General features: G+C 41.8%; 1 protein-coding gene across 1 annotated transcript in view; it reads right to left on the reverse strand.

Moving 5' to 3' along the window:
* CYTH3 (cytohesin 3) overlaps nucleotides 1-17,630 on the reverse strand; it is a 122,154-nt gene that overhangs the window by 15,636 nt on the left and 88,888 nt on the right. Inside the window, exons 8-9 of the mRNA XM_030211826.1 lie at nucleotides 16,125-16,273; nucleotides 7,416-7,527 (exon numbers count right to left, since the gene is read on the reverse strand). Coding sequence (XP_030067686.1) covers nucleotides 7,416-7,527; nucleotides 16,125-16,273 — 261 coding nt within the window. The remainder of the gene's footprint in view (nucleotides 1-7,415; nucleotides 7,528-16,124; nucleotides 16,274-17,630) is intronic.

The following is a 17,630-nucleotide window of genomic DNA, read 5'->3' on the forward strand; positions in this document are numbered from 1 at the left end:
TCTCAGGGAAATAAGCTAGGTTGGCAACACTGGAAACAGGTCATGGGAGGAGACAGGCGCAAGAGGATGGGGAGAAAGACAGGGCAGGAGAAGAGTATGGAAAGATAAGATAAGGTGGGAAAGAAGAGTACTACCATTGGTGCTGCCCTTTAGTGGGCTGGGAAAGCCGTCATGAACAGCAAAAGCACATATAGACAACCTGACACAAGCTCTTCCAATGTGTGGTTGCATGTGCATGTTTTACATTGCTGTCATGTACCTTGTGGTGCAGAGAACAATCATGGTCCTGAAAAATTCTGCAACACTCCAGTCTGACCCTGAGCTAGGAGAGCAGACTAATAGTGCAATATGGGATAAAGAACAAAATCGCCCCTGTGAACTGGAGCAAGCATAATTAGTACATGTAGTGTCAAATTTAGCAAATAACAGGAAAGGAAAAAAATGAATCATGACCTAAAATAAATACAACCTGAAAAGACAAGAGTGTCACAAGTAAGATGCAGTAACACAACTGGAGTGCAGAAATCTCAGAACAGTACATGATAGGGAGTGAGGTTACTGTGTACAAACAGGACAGGAATCTTATTTGATCATCTAAAGTCTGCAAAACAGTGAAGTAAGTAATGGCAAAAGCCAGAGGAATGCTCCAGAGAAGTATAACCACAGCCTCCAGTTTTCTGTGGTTGCGAAATGCATTCAATACACAGGAAGACAGTGTAGGATTTTTTTTAAAATGGATATATGTGCAGCAAGCCTACGCAAAAGCTTTGAGAAACTGTAAGCTGGAGTAGAGTTTCCTGTGCCCAGCTCCGTTGATGATGTCACTCATCTTGGGAGGACTTGCTATCCCGCTTACACTCAATGAAATATAGAAATCTGGAGCAATGAGCAAGTAAAAACACAAACACGTTCATATATAAGTGGCACAAGTTAGCCAGAAATGCCAGCTTTAAGAGCAGGACAATCAGCTGGAACTTGGTACAATGCAGAATGGAATGCACATGTACAAAGCAAAATAGGACCAGGACACTGTACCAGTGACTTCACAGTGAGAATCCTGAAAGGTAACTTTAAAACCATACAAGAACCTAAGACCTTTGAAGTCAGAATGATTGAATATTTTAACACCCAACAGAAAGGACTTAACAAGGATCTGGGGTTCCTAACCCATTATAAACCATAAAGCTGTATGTCTCTGTTGATCACCCCACCCCTCACCTATCCACACCCATCCTGTTAGAATATCAATGATATGCTTTGATGCATACCTCCGACCCACCCCCATCCTCCCACCCTGTCAGACTGTCATAGTAATGCTTGAATGTTTTCACTTATATACACTGTCAGCTAGCACATTTGCTTATTTCCGATCTGAGGAAGAAGGGCAACCTTCGAAAGCTAATCAAGAAATGTATTAAGTTATGTCCAATAAAAAAGGTATCATCTTATTTTCTTTTCCATATTTTATTTTGTTTGATTTCTATTGATAACCTTAAGAGTGGACTAACACGGCTACCACACTACTTAAAGCAAAATGAGAAACCCAGTCCCAGTTCACGACGGGTCATGTAACCTATTCCTGCTCCTACAACATCTTAGCCTGTACTTCAGAAAACAAAGCCCTGACCTTCAAGCCTGGCGCAGATGTGAGCACAATTGTTAGCTTCAATATCCCATAAGTTACAGCGTACATTAACCAGATACCTTAGTATCTGACAGCAGTATTTAGTATTACTGAATGATCTTAAAACAGTTCCTCTGGTATTACAGCAGACATTTAGAAATGTAATAAAAACAGATTCCAAATTAATACAAATGAGGCTTGATACGAAGCGTTTGTTTTTCCATTTTCTGGGTGTGGCAAAAATGCCCAATACATCTGACTCCTAGGTATCAACCTAAAGACTTTGTTGGGCCAGGGACCAGTGAGTTCCTAGGGTGGCTGACACCCGGCGAAAGGACACACCTCCCCCTGGCGAAAGGACCCCCCCCCCCCGGGTGCATTTTTACCTGCTAGGGGGGGTGCCGCGCGCCTGTCGGCTTCGCTCGTTCCATGCTCCCTCTGCCCTGGAACAGGAAGTAACCTTTTCTGGGGCAGAGGTAGCACGGAACGGGCAGCGTGCACCCGCGGCCGACCGCCCCCCCCCCCCCATTGGTACACCACTGGCAGGGACCCATCTTTGGTATCCAAATTGTAACTCGCTCTGAATGTAGATATTTGAATCTTAACCTTGCTGCTTTTAGCTGTGGATGTTTATAAGAGCTGCATGAATGGACGTTAGGCAGGAATGAAGCCTTGATGACTGATGCTACTGCTCACAAATTTCAAGCCTGTGCCAGTTCAACTTTTTCTGTATTCATATCACATGGGGAAGTGGTGATTTCCTGTTCAGCAAAGAGTCATAAATGACAGGCAAAGTTCTAAACCATCCCGTGCCAGGGTTACGAGAGTCAAATTTGCAGATGAGTGAACGCAGCAGTTTCTCAGAACGAGTGTTATTGTTTTCAATACATCTCTGTTGCTATTAGACTATCAGGACATTTTATTTATTTATTTTTACTGAACATTAGGGACACTCATGTGAAAAGTAGCTAGGCAAGAGGTCCCTGATTGGACCCTCTGCTGGGAGCAGTACAAGGAAACTAACGTACAATAACCAGGAACATTTTAAAAGAAACATCACTATCCAGATCCATGAAGTATTTTTCTGCAGACTGTTGGCATCTTTTCCAGTAGAGGTTTCGAAATGCACATTTGAGTTTTGTACAGAAACAACCTGCACAATAAAAAGTTGACAGAGCTTATGCTGTGCACTGCCCGTGAGATACAAAGACAATCCTTACGACTCTGCTGAAGAAAATGAATGTATATAGGATGTGTGAAACTCATGGGTCATTTCAATATTTCAGGATGCCAAAAACACAGAAGCTTAATTTGAACTGGAAGTGCATAATAATCTAGTATAATTCCCCATTAAAAAAAACAAAATCTGTCCTAGGGCCCATCAAGCTTGGGCAACTGTCAATCACACCAGGCTATTTCCTGATTCTAGCATCTGGAGTCAACTTCCCATATCCCCCTGAAACAGGAACAACACAGCTCTTCTGTTCATTGTTCATAAAACTGCTTCGGTTCAAATCACTCTGCAGATACACATTGAAGGGCGGTATGACAAGAAACTAAAACAGATATCGCAAATACGGCATTCGGAGATCATTTTTTAAAAATGTCTACACATAAAACAGCATTTTATATGCAGAGGTGGCCTCTTCTAAAATCACAAAATATGTACGTCTGAGTTTGTGTGCATTCACCCTTATACATAAGTTTGTCTGACCTAGTCGAGACATTCCTAGGGATGTGGTTTGGGTGCAATTTGCACTTGTGTATTTTTTTTTACATACTATACTCTCATGCAAGCATAAGAGAAACAGCAAATTGGGGCATGCCTCAGCAGGTACAGTATAAATGTGTGTGTGTGTACTTCCTGTGGGATAATTTCAAAAGGGGAACTATATAGAAATTGATGTAACTTATATGTCCTACCTGCCACACAAATAGGGAGCGTCATCCATTTTAAAATGACCCTCTTAGTTTGAGAAAACATCACCCAAAAACTAAGAATTCTTAGCAAACAAAAAGCAACATTTTTCCCACCTAATTTCTTATTTTAAAAGTATCTTCAAGCTGAACATAAACCTATAACTTTTTTTTTTTAAATAGATGTACTGGTAAACACACAATCATAATGCTTGGGGGAATGAAAGGATCCTGCTATACTGAATTCAGTTTCCTTTGTAATTTTGCCATAAGGGGGAAGGGGTTGTTATTAAAGTGCAGCAAAAGTTGGGCTTTTACTGCACCTTAATTTATCATAAGAGTGACTAACTTGTGGAACTCTTTGCCAGTTTCAGTGAGGATATCTCCTACTTACCTTTCCTCTTGGAAGAACTTGAAGACTATTCTGTTTCAGAAATCTTGTAATTTCTCTATTTTCACATTTATGTTTCGAATCCGCCTTACATAAGTAAATAAGTAATGCCACACTGGGAAAAGACCAAGGGTCCATCGAGCCCAGCATCCTGTCCATGACAGCGGCCAATCCAGGCCAAGGGCACCTGGCAAGCTTCCCAAATGTACAAACATTCTATACATGTTATTCCTGGAATTGTGGATTTTTCCCAAGTCCATTTAGTAGTGGTTTATGGACTTCTTCTTTAGGAAACCGTCTAACCCCTTTTTAAACTCTGCTAAGCTAACCGCCTTCACCACCTTCTCCGGCAACAAATTCCAGAGTTTAATTATGCGTTGGGTGAAGAAAAATTTTCTTTGAAACATATTTTTGGAGTTGGAGGGATACAAATACAATATCACAGCATATCAGGCTGTGGTTTTTTTTTTTAGCCCAATGCACCTGGATGGAAAAATACCACCAGCTTTTTTGCTGGTGATCTTTTCCCAGGAAGATCATAGCTTGCAGTGCTGCAGTAGCTCATTTAAACCTGTGTTACATAACATAACACATATTAAGACCCTAACACATCTTAATAAACTACCCCACCCCACCAAAGTCAGTTATGTTAAAAAAAAAAAAAAAGCATTTGAAGAGCACTTTGAAGAAATATTTAATAAATGCTTTCTAATAGAAAATGATCATCTTCTCTTAGGGGGTGTTATACAAAGGGTGCACTAGCATTTTTAGTGCATGCTAAATGCTAGAGATGCCCATAGGAATATACGTAGCTTCAATATCAATTCAATTATACCTTCATTAGTAATCAAACAAGGAGTTTGTTAAAGAGACATCGGATACAGCTGTCCACCTCTGAAATGGCTATTTATGAGCCAAGCATTTTGAACAAGGAGGCGGTAACATGATCCTCATATGTCCCATATTTTTTCATTTTTATTTATTTATTTTTTTTAGATATTTTAGTTACGTTTTCACTGTTTAGTGTTGACTGCTGAAAAGCTAAGTACAGTATTAATATCTAAAGATGAAATTTTGAAGTCTAAGAGAAATGAGATAAACAGTGAAAACAACTAAAATATCTAAAAAAAAAAATGAAAAAATATGGGACATATGAGGATCATGTTACCGCCTCCTTGTTCAAAATGCTTGGCTCATAAATAGCCATTTCAGAGGTGGACAGCTGTATCCGATGTCTCTAACAAACGCCTTGTTTGATTACTAATGAAGGTATAATTGAATTGATATTGAAGCTGAGTATATTGTGTATTGGTAGATATTTACTCTCTTCATTCTTAAATTAATCATATGTCATTACATCACTAACATAGGAATATATGGGCATCACTAACGTTTAGTGCATGCTTATTTTAAGTGCAAGGTAAAAACACTAGCACACCTTTTTAAAAAGGGCCCTTAGTTAAGTCCATCAGACTCCCAGGCCTGTAGTCTCTCACAACCTGCTTCAACCCAATTACTGCTCTTATGGTGGTGATGAGCAAGTCTCATATCAAAGTGCTAAAATCTTTCAAATTTGTCAGATGGGTCCCCCCACTATTTTTAATTCCTATCTACTTTCCTTCAGCTAGCCCGACATTTCACCGCTATGTAGCTCGCCTTGAGTTTGGATTTGGAAAGGTAAGTAATCAGCCCTAGTATTCCAATCGAATCCTCGATCCAAGGCGCTTCAGCTCCTTTTGATACCAAGTACAGGTTTGCCACTGGGCCAGTCAATGGGGTAGTGGCATTTCATGATATCTAGAACTTCTCTCCTTAGGGCTGTGATTGCTGCTTTTGCAGCAGTCCCCGATCCTTTTGATATGAAATGCAGGAATCAAAGTGAGATTTTCTTCATGGTACGCAGCCCACAAGGCCAACAGGCCAGCTCTCAAACCATCTTCACAGCCATGACTATGCTTGGCTTGACATCTAAATCAAAATCAATAGTCCTTTCTCACTAGGAACCATCTTCTGTGCTTTTTTTTTTTAATACACATTTTTAGAAATGGGATACAAATGCTTTCAGGAAACTGCTGGCAAGGCAGCTTTTCATTTATGGAATGTAACTCTCAATTTTGTACATGCCTACCAAGAAATCTGGGCTTTAACAAGTCATATTAGAAAACTCAAGTACAAAAACATTACAACAGGCAAAAAAAAAGAAGTTGACATTTGACATGGTCGTGTAATCTAATAATCCTAAAACAAAACAAAAAACTAGAAAAACACATTTTAAATCACAAGTACATACAACAAGCAGATAAAGATAGGACATCTATGGCCTCACAAAACGTCACCATCTTTGGCTTGTTCTTATTCTGGACCTATATAAAGCTATCACATCCCACAGTACTGTGCAGTTTCTCATTTTTGCAAAAGCATCCCAAAATCTTGTGACTACAGTGTTTGAGAGAGAAATCAAAGTGACAGGAACAGCACCACAATAAAACTGTATATACAAATAAAACTAGAAAAGGAAGAAAAAGAAAAATGAGCAACTGAACAGGATGGAGGCTGGAAATCATTAGGTACATACCTCCTAACGCAGAATAAGCAGAGACAGCCAGTCACAGAACAGAAAGGTGATAGGTCATAGGCCATAAGGAAAACAAGAAGGTACATTTAAACCACTCATTAAAACTCATAGCCAACAACCAAACCAATCAAAACTCAAATAATATGAAAAAAATAAAAGACATACATAAAACTTTTCCCATTTAAAAATACACATTGCTTCTTGTGCAGAAAACTAAGCTTAACCCATTTTACACTTTCCTGTAATGGACTTCATGAAGCCATTGCTATTAAATAATTATGACCAAGATCACCTAAATTAAATTAAAACAAAAATAAATAAGAAAAAGACTTCTAGCTTTGTTGCTTTTCTCTCAAACAAAACTTTTCCTTAGTCTGGAAGACATTAGAATTCAAGCTTTTAAGAATCATTCAGATTTAAAAATTCTGGTATATAAAAACACAATAATGCAGATTGTATTAATAAATTATTGCTTCAAAGAAGTTATGCATGCTCCTAGATGAGAATGTTAACAGAGTCACAGGAAATCTGTTAAAAAGCACATTATCCCACCTCAAGACCTTCTGTGGTAAGCAATTCCTTGGGGAACAAAATTTATAGAATAGGTAAAGTACCCCGATCCTTATTTCCTCATTATTTCAATGCCTTTTGTAGGAATATTAGCACTATGCCCCTGAAATGCAGACTTTTGCATACCTTCATTTTAATGGATCTGTGCCAGAAGGATCATTTGTATGTATTTAAAGTATAAGATCTATAGACATTAAACAAAATATAATACACAACACTAAAAGGAAGGTATGTCGTTTGATAGTCCCTGTGCTCTGTTCCCAAGTAGCTGCTTTTTGTAGATGAAAAGCAAGAGGTGCAGAATAACGGCCACCGCACAAAGTCATTATCCTACTGACCTAGTTTCAACAGCCAGCCTTCTCTGTCAGGATTAAAGAACGTGTGTGTTAAGTCATTCCCATCATCTTCTGGAATTTTAAATGGTTCATTTTTAATACTTTCATATAAATTCTGTAAGACAAAAGAATGATATTCAGTGGCATGACGCAGAGACAATGAAACTTCTTGGCTAGGTATAACGTGCAGCCACGGATCTTGTACCCAATTTTCAAACAGGAAAGCATGCACACACACTTTCTATTTGAAAACTACCATGGGTGCAAAAGTATCTAAAATAGTACACACATAGGTAAAATTTAAGTGACATATGGGGGATATTATAATAAACCATTTGCCACATGTTTTAGATGCCTAAAATAGTTCTTATAAAATTTGCACAGGGGTATATGGGCATAAAAAGTAGACAGGCAGCAACCTACCTACCAACTACCTTTACACAATCTGTGCACAGGCATTCCCGGGAGCATAGTTTGGGCAGAGAAGGAGCTGAGTTGCAAAGAATGTGTTTTGGACTAGATTCACTAAATGGCGTTCAAAAAAACGGTGAAAAAAAATCTGTGCAGAGATGGCACTCCGAGTTGGGTGCCGTTTATAGAACAGCGGTTAGAGCACATTTCTATACCAAATTTTAGGCGCAAGGATTGACACCAACTGAAACCTAGTGTAAATCCTGGCATATGGTGCAGATCTCCAGTATTCAGTAATACTGCGCACATCTTCAGTAAGCACCCACGACCTGCCCATGGCCACACCCACTTTTGAGTTGCACACCAAGATTTCTGCACAGATCTTTATAGAACTGCGCATAGTAACATACACGTGCAAGTCCAAACTGTTGCCAATTAATGCTGATAATTGTTTCCAGCCAAGTACTGGCACTGATTGGGTCGTTAGCTAGTTTAGTAGCACAAGCATCTAAAAAATTACATGGAATTTTGCAAGCAGAAATTTGCATGCCATTTAGAGAATCTGTGGGTTAGTCTATAAAATACGTGCAAACGAGCGCGCATTTTCACCTGCCTCAGAGCAGGTGTAGATTTGTGTGAGAGCATTTGTGTGCTATTGAGAATTATTTTAGGTTTCTATTACATAAAAGCACATGCCTATGTTGTCTTTATAAAACATGCACATTTTTGAAAAAATTTTTTGTCAACCTGTTATAAAATTACCCATGCATAGATTTGAAAATACACATTGTTTTCCTTTCACGCCCAAAACATACCTCAGGGAATGCCTCTCAAATACTTTTAAACATTGTGAAACAATAGGTGTACTGTTAGTAGCTTACCAGGAAAAGAGGGGAGGGAGATTTTATGACATTTTTCCCAGGGAAACAGCTTTGAAAACTATTCTCAAACTGCCTTATACACAGGCATAAAAACATTCAAGCACACTTGCCAGAGAAGCAGAAATATTCTACTACTACTACTACTTAACATTTCTAGAGCGCTACTAGGGTTACGCAGCGCTGTACAAATTAACAATAAGGACGGTCCCTGCTCGGAAGAGCTTACAATCTAAAGGACGAAATGTCAAGTTGGGGTAGATAAGTTTTCTGAGAAGAGGTGTAGTGATTAGGTGCCGAAGGCGACATTGAAGAGGTGGGCTTTGAGCATTGATTTGAAGATGGGTAGGGAGGGGGCACGGCGTATGGGCTCAGGGAGTTTGTTCCAGGCATGGGGTGAGGCGAGACAGAAGGGACGGAGCCTGGAGTTGGAGGTGGTGGAGAAGGGTACTGAAAGGAGGGATTTGTCTTGAGAGCGGAGGTTACGGGTAGGGACGTAAGGGGAGATGAGGGTAGAGAGGTACGGAGGGGCCGCAGATCGAGTGCATTTGTAGGTGAGTAAGAGAAGCTTGAACTGTATGCGGTATCTGATTGGGAGCCAGTGAAGTGACTTGAGGAGAGGGGTGATATGAGTATATCGGTTAAGGCGGAAGATAAGACGTGCGGCAGAGTTCTGGATGGACTGAAGGGGGAGTAGATGGGTACGTAGGAGGCCGGTCAGGAGTAGGTTGCAGTAGTCAAGGCGAGAGGTAATGAGAGAGTGGATGAGAGTTCGGGTGGTGTGCTCGGAGAGGAAGGGGCGAATTTTGCTGATGTTATAGAGGAAGAAGCGACAGGTCTTGGCTATCTGCTGGATGTGCGCAGAAAAGGAGAGGGAGGAGTCGAAGATAACACCGAGGTTGCGGGCAGATGAGACGGGGACAATGAGGGTGTTCTCAACTGAGATAGAGAGTGAAGGGAGAGGGGAAGTGGGTTTGGGTGGGAAGACAATAAGTTCAGTCTTAGACATATTCAGTTTCAGGTGGCGGTTGGACATCCAGGCAGCAATGTCGGATAAGCAGGCCGAGACTGAGACTTCTGAGACTGTTCTGGCAGCGAAATAAAAACAAAGATTTTCTCATTTTTGTTATTTTTTATTTCATTCCAGGGCAGGCATTATTGCTTAAACTTTTACAGTTTTCTTCTCCTTTGTCCCTCCCATTGTTCGTAATCCAAGGCAACTGAGATGCTGCTGTGCTGGTCCACATCAGACCTCTGGTCAGGCATCACAATGGTACATGAAAAGCATAACTGTATAGCACAAACTGATGAAAACGTACATGGAGGAAAAATGGAGAAATTAGATCTTACCTACTAGTTTTCTTTCCTTTAGTCTCTCCAGACCATTCCCTGTGAGTGGGTTTATGTCCTCCTATCAGCAGATGGAGAGACTGAGAAACTACTAGTGAGATTACTGTATAAAATTCTGTGCAGTCCTGTGACCCTCAGTATTTCTAAGACAAAGCTAAGATGGTAGTAATGGACCAACAGACCCCACCAAACAACCACCCGGTGTGGGGGGGGGGGGGGAGGAAACAATCACCAACATGAAAACGCCACCATAGCGCCACACCTGTCTGAAAACTGGAATAGTAATATCTCAATACAAAATGAACATACTCCAGTTTCTTTAGTTTGATTTACACTAGAATTAATTTGTGGGGGGGGGGGGGGGGTTGAAGATAGTATCATTAAACAGATCCCTCCAGAGTTCAGAACCATGTCCCTGCATTAAAGAGAGAGAAAAGAACAAAACAGATAATAGCTGGAGTGTCCAGGAATGGTCTGAAGAGACTAAAGGCAATAAAATTAAGCAGGTAAGATCTAATTTCTCCTTCCTTAGCGTCTGCTTCAAACCATTCTTTATGAGTGGGAAGTTACCAGAACAATACCTAATGAGGGCACAAAAAGGACAATCCCCGAGCCAACACTGTAGAATCAAAGCTCGCTTCTCTACTGGCCTGAACATCAAACCTGTAATGCCTCAAAAAAAAGAAGGTGGAGACAACATGTGGCCACTCTACAAATGGCCGCCATGGGAATAAAGGCTGTCTCAGCACATGATGCAGACTGGGCTCTGATAGAATGTGTTCAACACCTCAAGAAGCTTCATGCCACTGAACAGGGTATGTGAAGAAATAGCTATCATAGCCTTAGAGACTGTCTCCCCCTGCCTCTGGCCTGTAAACAAAACAAAGGAGGCGGATCTGATTTCCAAAGCTCAGCTGTTCTCCACAAATAATGGAGCACCCTCCATATGTCCAACTGATAGACAGGATCTGCAGAATCCTCTCTGCAAAACACTGGCAGAGTGATAGATAGGCAGAAATGATCTTAGGCAAAAACAACAGAACCAGACCCAAGACCACACACTCCTTGAAAAGAGGAGAAAGGGCTCCCCTACAGGAGAGGGAATGTAACTCTAAAATCCATCAAGCAGACCAGGATGGCCAGCTTATAGGAGAGATCCTTCAAGGTAGCCACATCTATGACACAATGTTCAGATCCCAAGGAGAAATGACCAAATGAAATGGAGGGTTTCATGTGCTTAACTCCCTGCAAGAAGTGGGACACATCACAACAAAGAGCTAAGGACCGGCCCTCAACCAGGCAGTGAAAAGCTGACAGTGCCACTAGATGCACTTGCAAAGATAAAAGGGTCAACCTCCAAACCATCTTGCAGAAACTGGAAGATATCCAGAATCCCTTACCGTCACACCAATCTTCAAAAATATACCAAACTCTTACATACACTAAGGTAGTTTATCAAATCCTGAGTGGTGTAGAATGGGTAAACGTGAATTGATTTTTCACTCTTTCAAAAAGTACAAAGACCAGGGGACACTCAATGAAATTACATGGAAATATTTTTAAAACAAATAAAAGGAAATATTTTTTCACTTAAACAACAGTTAAGATCTGGAACTCGCTGCCAGAGGATGTGGTAACACCAGTTAGTGTATCTACATTTAAAAAAATGTTTGGACAAGTTCCTGGAGGAAAAGTCTATAGTCTGTTATTGAGATGGACATGTGGAAAGCCACTGCTTGACCCGGGATTGGTAATATAGAATGTTACTACTAAATGGGTTTCTGTCAGGTACTTGTGACCTAGATTGGCCACTGTTGGAAGCAGGATACTGTGGCTAGATGGAACATTGGTCTGACCCAGTATGGCTATTCTTATGTTCTTAATGCTTCCTAGAAAACAAGATGGAGATGACCGCTGCCGAATAGCCTTTCTTCCAACAACTGTGCCCGCTCAAGAACCATGCCATAAGCGAGAAAGAGAGAACTGGTCCATGTCCGGCATGGCGACAGGCCCCTGCAGGAAAAGAAAAATCTGCATCAACTGAAGGGGCTCCCAGATGATCAATTGTACCAGATCACCATACCATGGTCATTGGGGCCAATCCGGGCCTAAGGAAATCATTCTGCCTCTGTGAGCTTCGATCCTTTGAATGACTCTGCCAAGCAAGGGCCATGGTGGAAACATGTACAGCAGCCCCAGGAAAGGCCACTTGCTAAGCTAAGGCATCTATGCCCTCCAACATTGGCTCCTTTCTGTGACTGAAAAACAGAGGAGCTTTGGCATTCCTGAACATGACCAGATTCATGACTGGCGGCCACCAGCATTGAACTACAGTCTGGAAGGCCACCTCCAAGAGGGACCATTCCCCCAGATCCAGACAGTTCCTGCTGAGGTAGTCCACTCACAAACTGGACACCCCCACAACATGAGACATCGTCAACCTGCACAGATGCTGTTCCGTCCAGGACATCAGCTTGGCCATATCTAGCGCCAGGGGATGGCCCCTCATCCATCCATGATGATTGACATATGCCATGGCCATTGCATTGTCCAAAAGAACCCAGACCACCTTGTAGAGGAGAGACTGAAAGGCCACCAGAGCCAATCATATGGCCCTGGTTTCCAGGCGACTGATGGACCATTATGCCTCCTCGGGAGACCACTTACCCTGTGCCATCTGGCCCAGGCATTGTGTGCCCCCAACTGGAAAGACTGGCATCCATTGTCACCAAGGTCCATACTCACGGTCGAGGTCCATAGTTTTTGACAAGTTGGCCTCATTTAGCCACCAGTTTCCTCATGATCACTCGGGTAAGAGTGTCCAGCATCAGAGACCACAGAGACAACAGCGCCTGCTGCAGAGGGTGCATATGAACCCTCACACTGGCACCACCTTGATTGTTGCAGCCATGGATTTAACACTTTTAAGATCTCCCAATGGTGTCAGAAGGACACGGAGAATCAGGCACTGCACCTGCGCCTGGATGTTCAACACTTCGACAGCCAGAAGACATTGCCCATCAGGGTGTCAAACCGGACTCCCAGGTACTCCAGGGACTGCGTAGGCAACGGTCTGCTCTTGTCCAAGCTAACCACTCAACTGAGATGCTGGAGCAAAACTGACCACCCAAGAGGTAGAATTCCTGTTCTCCTCAAAGGAATTGGCCCAAATCAACCAGTTGCCCAAGTAAGTATGAACCAATTGCCCCATCTTCCCGAGATGGGCCGCTACCACAACCATCACCTTCAAGGTGGTTCTTTGCGCTGTGGCAAGACCGAAAGGGAGGGCCTTGAACTGAAATTGACACTCCAGAATCACAAAACGCAGTCTGACTGGATGGGAATGTGCAGATAAGCCTTGAACAAGTCTAGGAAAGGTAAAAAAAAAAAAATTCCCCCTTGTGAACGGCCACTATGATCGACTGGAGGGTCTCCATTCTAAACGGAACCACCCCTAGGTCTCTGTTGATGCCCTTGAAGTCTGAGATTGGTTCAAAAGATCTGGAGGAACTGGGACTATGGCATCCAGCATTCTCAACCTGTTCAAGGTCTGCTGCACACATGCAGCTTTCTGTGTTGCCCTGCAAGAAGACACCATGAACAGGTTGGGAAAAGGATGCCGAAACTCCAGAAGGTAACAGAACTGTAGAAGGTCCAGAACTGAGCAGTCTGATATAATCTGGGCTCAACTCCAGAAGAGGTGCTGCAACCATCCCCCAATGGGAGGATGCAGAGACTGGGCCCCTAAACTTTTAATGTGTCAATCGGGCAAGACCAGAAGCCCCCCCCCAGCTCCATCCCCCCCCCCCCCCCCAAGCCAGCCACCTCCACAGGACTGGAAAGACTGAGACCTAGCCCAGAAGTGACCACATTGAGAACCCATGAAACGTCCCAAATAAGACTGCCAAGCATCTCTGACCCGGCCCCTGGAGGTTCCCCTTCACTCGTGATCGGCTTTCCAGCAAGCAAGGAACCTTGGACTCACCCTAATCTTCTGGCAAGTGAGGAACCTTGGACTCACCCAAATCTTTCAGCAGCTTCTCCAGATCTTCCCTAAAGAGTGCCCAGCCTCAAAAGGGCAACTTTGGAAGTCACATCAGCTGACCACTGACAGAGCCAGAGAAAACGACACTCTGCAGAGAAAAAGCCAAGGACTTTACCAAGGCCCTGACCAAATCATACAGAGTATCAACCAGGAGCGCCAACCCCAATTCTAAGTTGATGATGTCCCCAGATGATCAGGCAATATCTCCATTCAACAGAAGCAGGACCATGTGATGTAACTGACAAGTTGCAACCTGCAGAGCCAGGGCAGAAGCCTCAAAAGATCTCTTAAGAAGAGCCTCCATACAATGGTCCTGAGAATCCTTGAGGGCTTTGCCCCACAGCAGACAGGAGGCAGGCAAGCAAGCACTCAACACTCCACCAAGAGATCAATTTTATTTTGTTCCTCTTAGTTTAGTTGGATTTAAAAAACAAAAAAATTATATTTATTTTCTTACATTTGTACCCCGCACTTTCCCACTCATAGTAGGTTCAATGCGGCTTACATATTATATACAGGTACTTATTTGTACCTGGGGCAATGGAGGGTTAAGTGACTTGCCCAGAGTCACAAGGAGCTGCCTGTGCCTGCAGTGGGAATCGAACCTAGTTCCCCAGGACCAAAGTCCACCACTCTAACCACTAGGCCACTCCCAAAAACTAATAATCCAGTTTTAATTATAATCTCTTATTATTTTTTTTAAAGTAACCCCAAAAGGCCCACAGAGACAGGTCTGCACAGACACCTACCTACCATCTGCTGAAGAAACTAAGAAATACCAAGGGACACAGGACTGCATTGAGCTTAATACAGTGATGTCACTAGTAATTTCTAAGTCTCTCCATCTGCTGGTAGGAGGATATATACCCACTCATAGGGAATGGTCTGGAGGAGATCCAAGAAATGGTTTTTAAACATAAAGAGCACAGCCAAGAAAAGGTCAAATATTTGGCAAAAGAGAAATGAGATCTAGGAATAAGCTGATATTCTAAAGACTCGTTACTACTGCTAATTAATTAGCTTCTGGTTAAAAAAACATAGTAACATAGTAAATGACGGCAGATAAAGACCTGAACGGTCCATCCAGTCTGCCCAACAAGATATACACCACGTAAAACGAGTTTATGTATACCAGAGTTTGATTTGTCCCTGCCTTTCTCAGGGCACAGACCGTTAAAAGTTTGCCCAGCACTGTTCCTGTACTAAACGTTCTGAAGCGAACGTCGAAGCCCCTTAAAATTTATACTCCAGCCCATCCGTATCTATTCAGTCATGATCAGGGCACAGACCGTAGAAATCTGTTCTGCACCGGTTTTACTCTCCAAATGCCGGCGTCACCACCCAATCTCCACTAACTTTCCGTAGATCCATTCCTTCTAAACAGGATTCCTTTGTGTTTATCCCACGCATGTTTGAATTCCATTACCATTGTCATCACCACCTCCCATGGAAGGGCAGTCCACATATCTACCACCCTCTCTGTGAAAAACTACTTCCTGACATTACTCCTGAGTCTGCCCCCTTTCAACCTCAATTCACGTCCTCTAGTTCTACCACCTTCCTGTCTTCAGAAAAGGTTCGTTTGCGGATTAATACCTTTCAAATATTTGAACATCTGTATCATGTCACCCCTGTTTCTCCTATTAACAATATAGAAGGGTCACACTGTTGTAACATGTCATCTTGAAAATCAAATAAACCAGTAAATAAGGACCACAAAAAAAGGCTCATCTAGTCTCCCCAATTTACTTCCTGTCAAGCCAGACCCTCCCCCACCCCACCACCACCAACGAATCTCTAGCTTTCCTTTCCATTCTTTAGAACTCATGATCCTCTGTGCTTTTCTCTTAGGCCTTCTTGAATTCTGTTGTTTTTACCTCGACCACATCCCCTGGGAGGACATTTCATGCATCCACTACCATTTTCATAAGTCCACTTTCTTTGGATCTTATATCACACCCTCCTGACATCTAATTAATTCATAACTCATTATAGAGTTCTCTGTGCCAGGTCCAGTTCATAATTTACCCGTAGCAGTTCCTCTGGAAGGTCTCCGCCATCATTAATGCCACGATTCATTGATATAAACCTCTCCACTGTCGGTTTATCTCTGACATTGGGGTTGTGCAAACTGGTATTGAGCATTATGATTGCAAATGACAGAACATAGCAGGTATCTAAAAAAAAAAAAAAAAGAGAGAACTGAAAACAATGGTGTAAAAAAAATGCATTCAAATAGGGAGAAAAGCTGCCAAAGAAGTTATTGCCTACAAAACAATGATCTCTTCTGACTTTACTGTCGCATATTAAATCTTCAGAAAATAAATTGTGTTATACTGAAATGACTATTCATAAAAAAAAACTATCAGTCTATAATTGTACTAATAGTAGCGATTTAAAAACCCTTCTTTGTAAAGCGGCAAAACATTCAAAATCCACCAATGTGGATTTCAAGAAGCAGAAGTAGGTAATCAAGGTAGGGCATCCTTAGGAAGTACCTGATTGGTGACCAAGATGGCTGGTATATTCCATCTCATTTAAGCTAGGTAGCAAGCTCGCTGGATTAGAGATCCTCCATCTTCCCTACAGGTCTATTGTTTGTGCTCTTTGTATACGCACTAGACCTGTACCAAATAGCATATTTTACAACTTGGCCGAATACAAATACCGACGACGACGAAAAATGGCATCAAGGTTTAACATAACAAATAATAAAACAAGCAACGTGAAATCAGAGAGCAATTGTTTATTTCAGTAGGATTTAGCACAGTAGAACCCTGGATTATTCATATTTGAATTTAAATTGCTATTCAGCAGAATACGAATAATGTATTTGGGGCCAAATCGAATTGAATATGAATATTCGGTACAGCCCTAATACACACAGTATACTTTGTCTACTTCTATTTCCCTTCTAATGCAGGACACTGACTTTAGACAGCACCCTATTAAGTAAGCAATGACCTAGATGAAAGAGGAACAGAGACACATCAGCAACCAGATTCTTGGTACTTTGACTATAACAAAGTTTGCTGTTTTATATCTAATACATGCATAAACTCAAAACATCATCAATGAATTAAGATGCAACATATGAGCGAAGAACAATCTTATAAACAGAATAACATTCACTGACAAAAGTAGAAATGGTATCTGAGTCTAGCAGGATGTTGGAACTCCTAGCTCAAAGGCTGTTTATAGATAAAAATCTTTAAAACCATGATAGATATTCAAGTTATGTTTTTCCAAAAGTCCTAGATTGGCCCAAACAAGCTGACTTTCAGTTCACCTCATCTTCAGCATAGGATGTCTAAGACTTACAAAAAGAGCAATAGCACTCTTGAACTTCTGGAAGTACTGCTTTGTGAGGGATGGAACATGTCACAGAAGAACCTCAATGTGCTAATGTCAAAACTGCAGCTACTTATGGTTCTGTGTGAAGTATAACAAACCTACCTTTACATAATCTTAAAATAAATATCTCTGTCAGAAAGAGACTGAGAAACATCAGACATATGCATGCGTGGCTTGCAG

This window comes from Microcaecilia unicolor, chromosome 8, assembly GCF_901765095.1.
Source record: "Microcaecilia unicolor chromosome 8, aMicUni1.1, whole genome shotgun sequence".
Taxonomy (NCBI): Eukaryota; Metazoa; Chordata; class Amphibia; order Gymnophiona; family Siphonopidae; genus Microcaecilia; species Microcaecilia unicolor.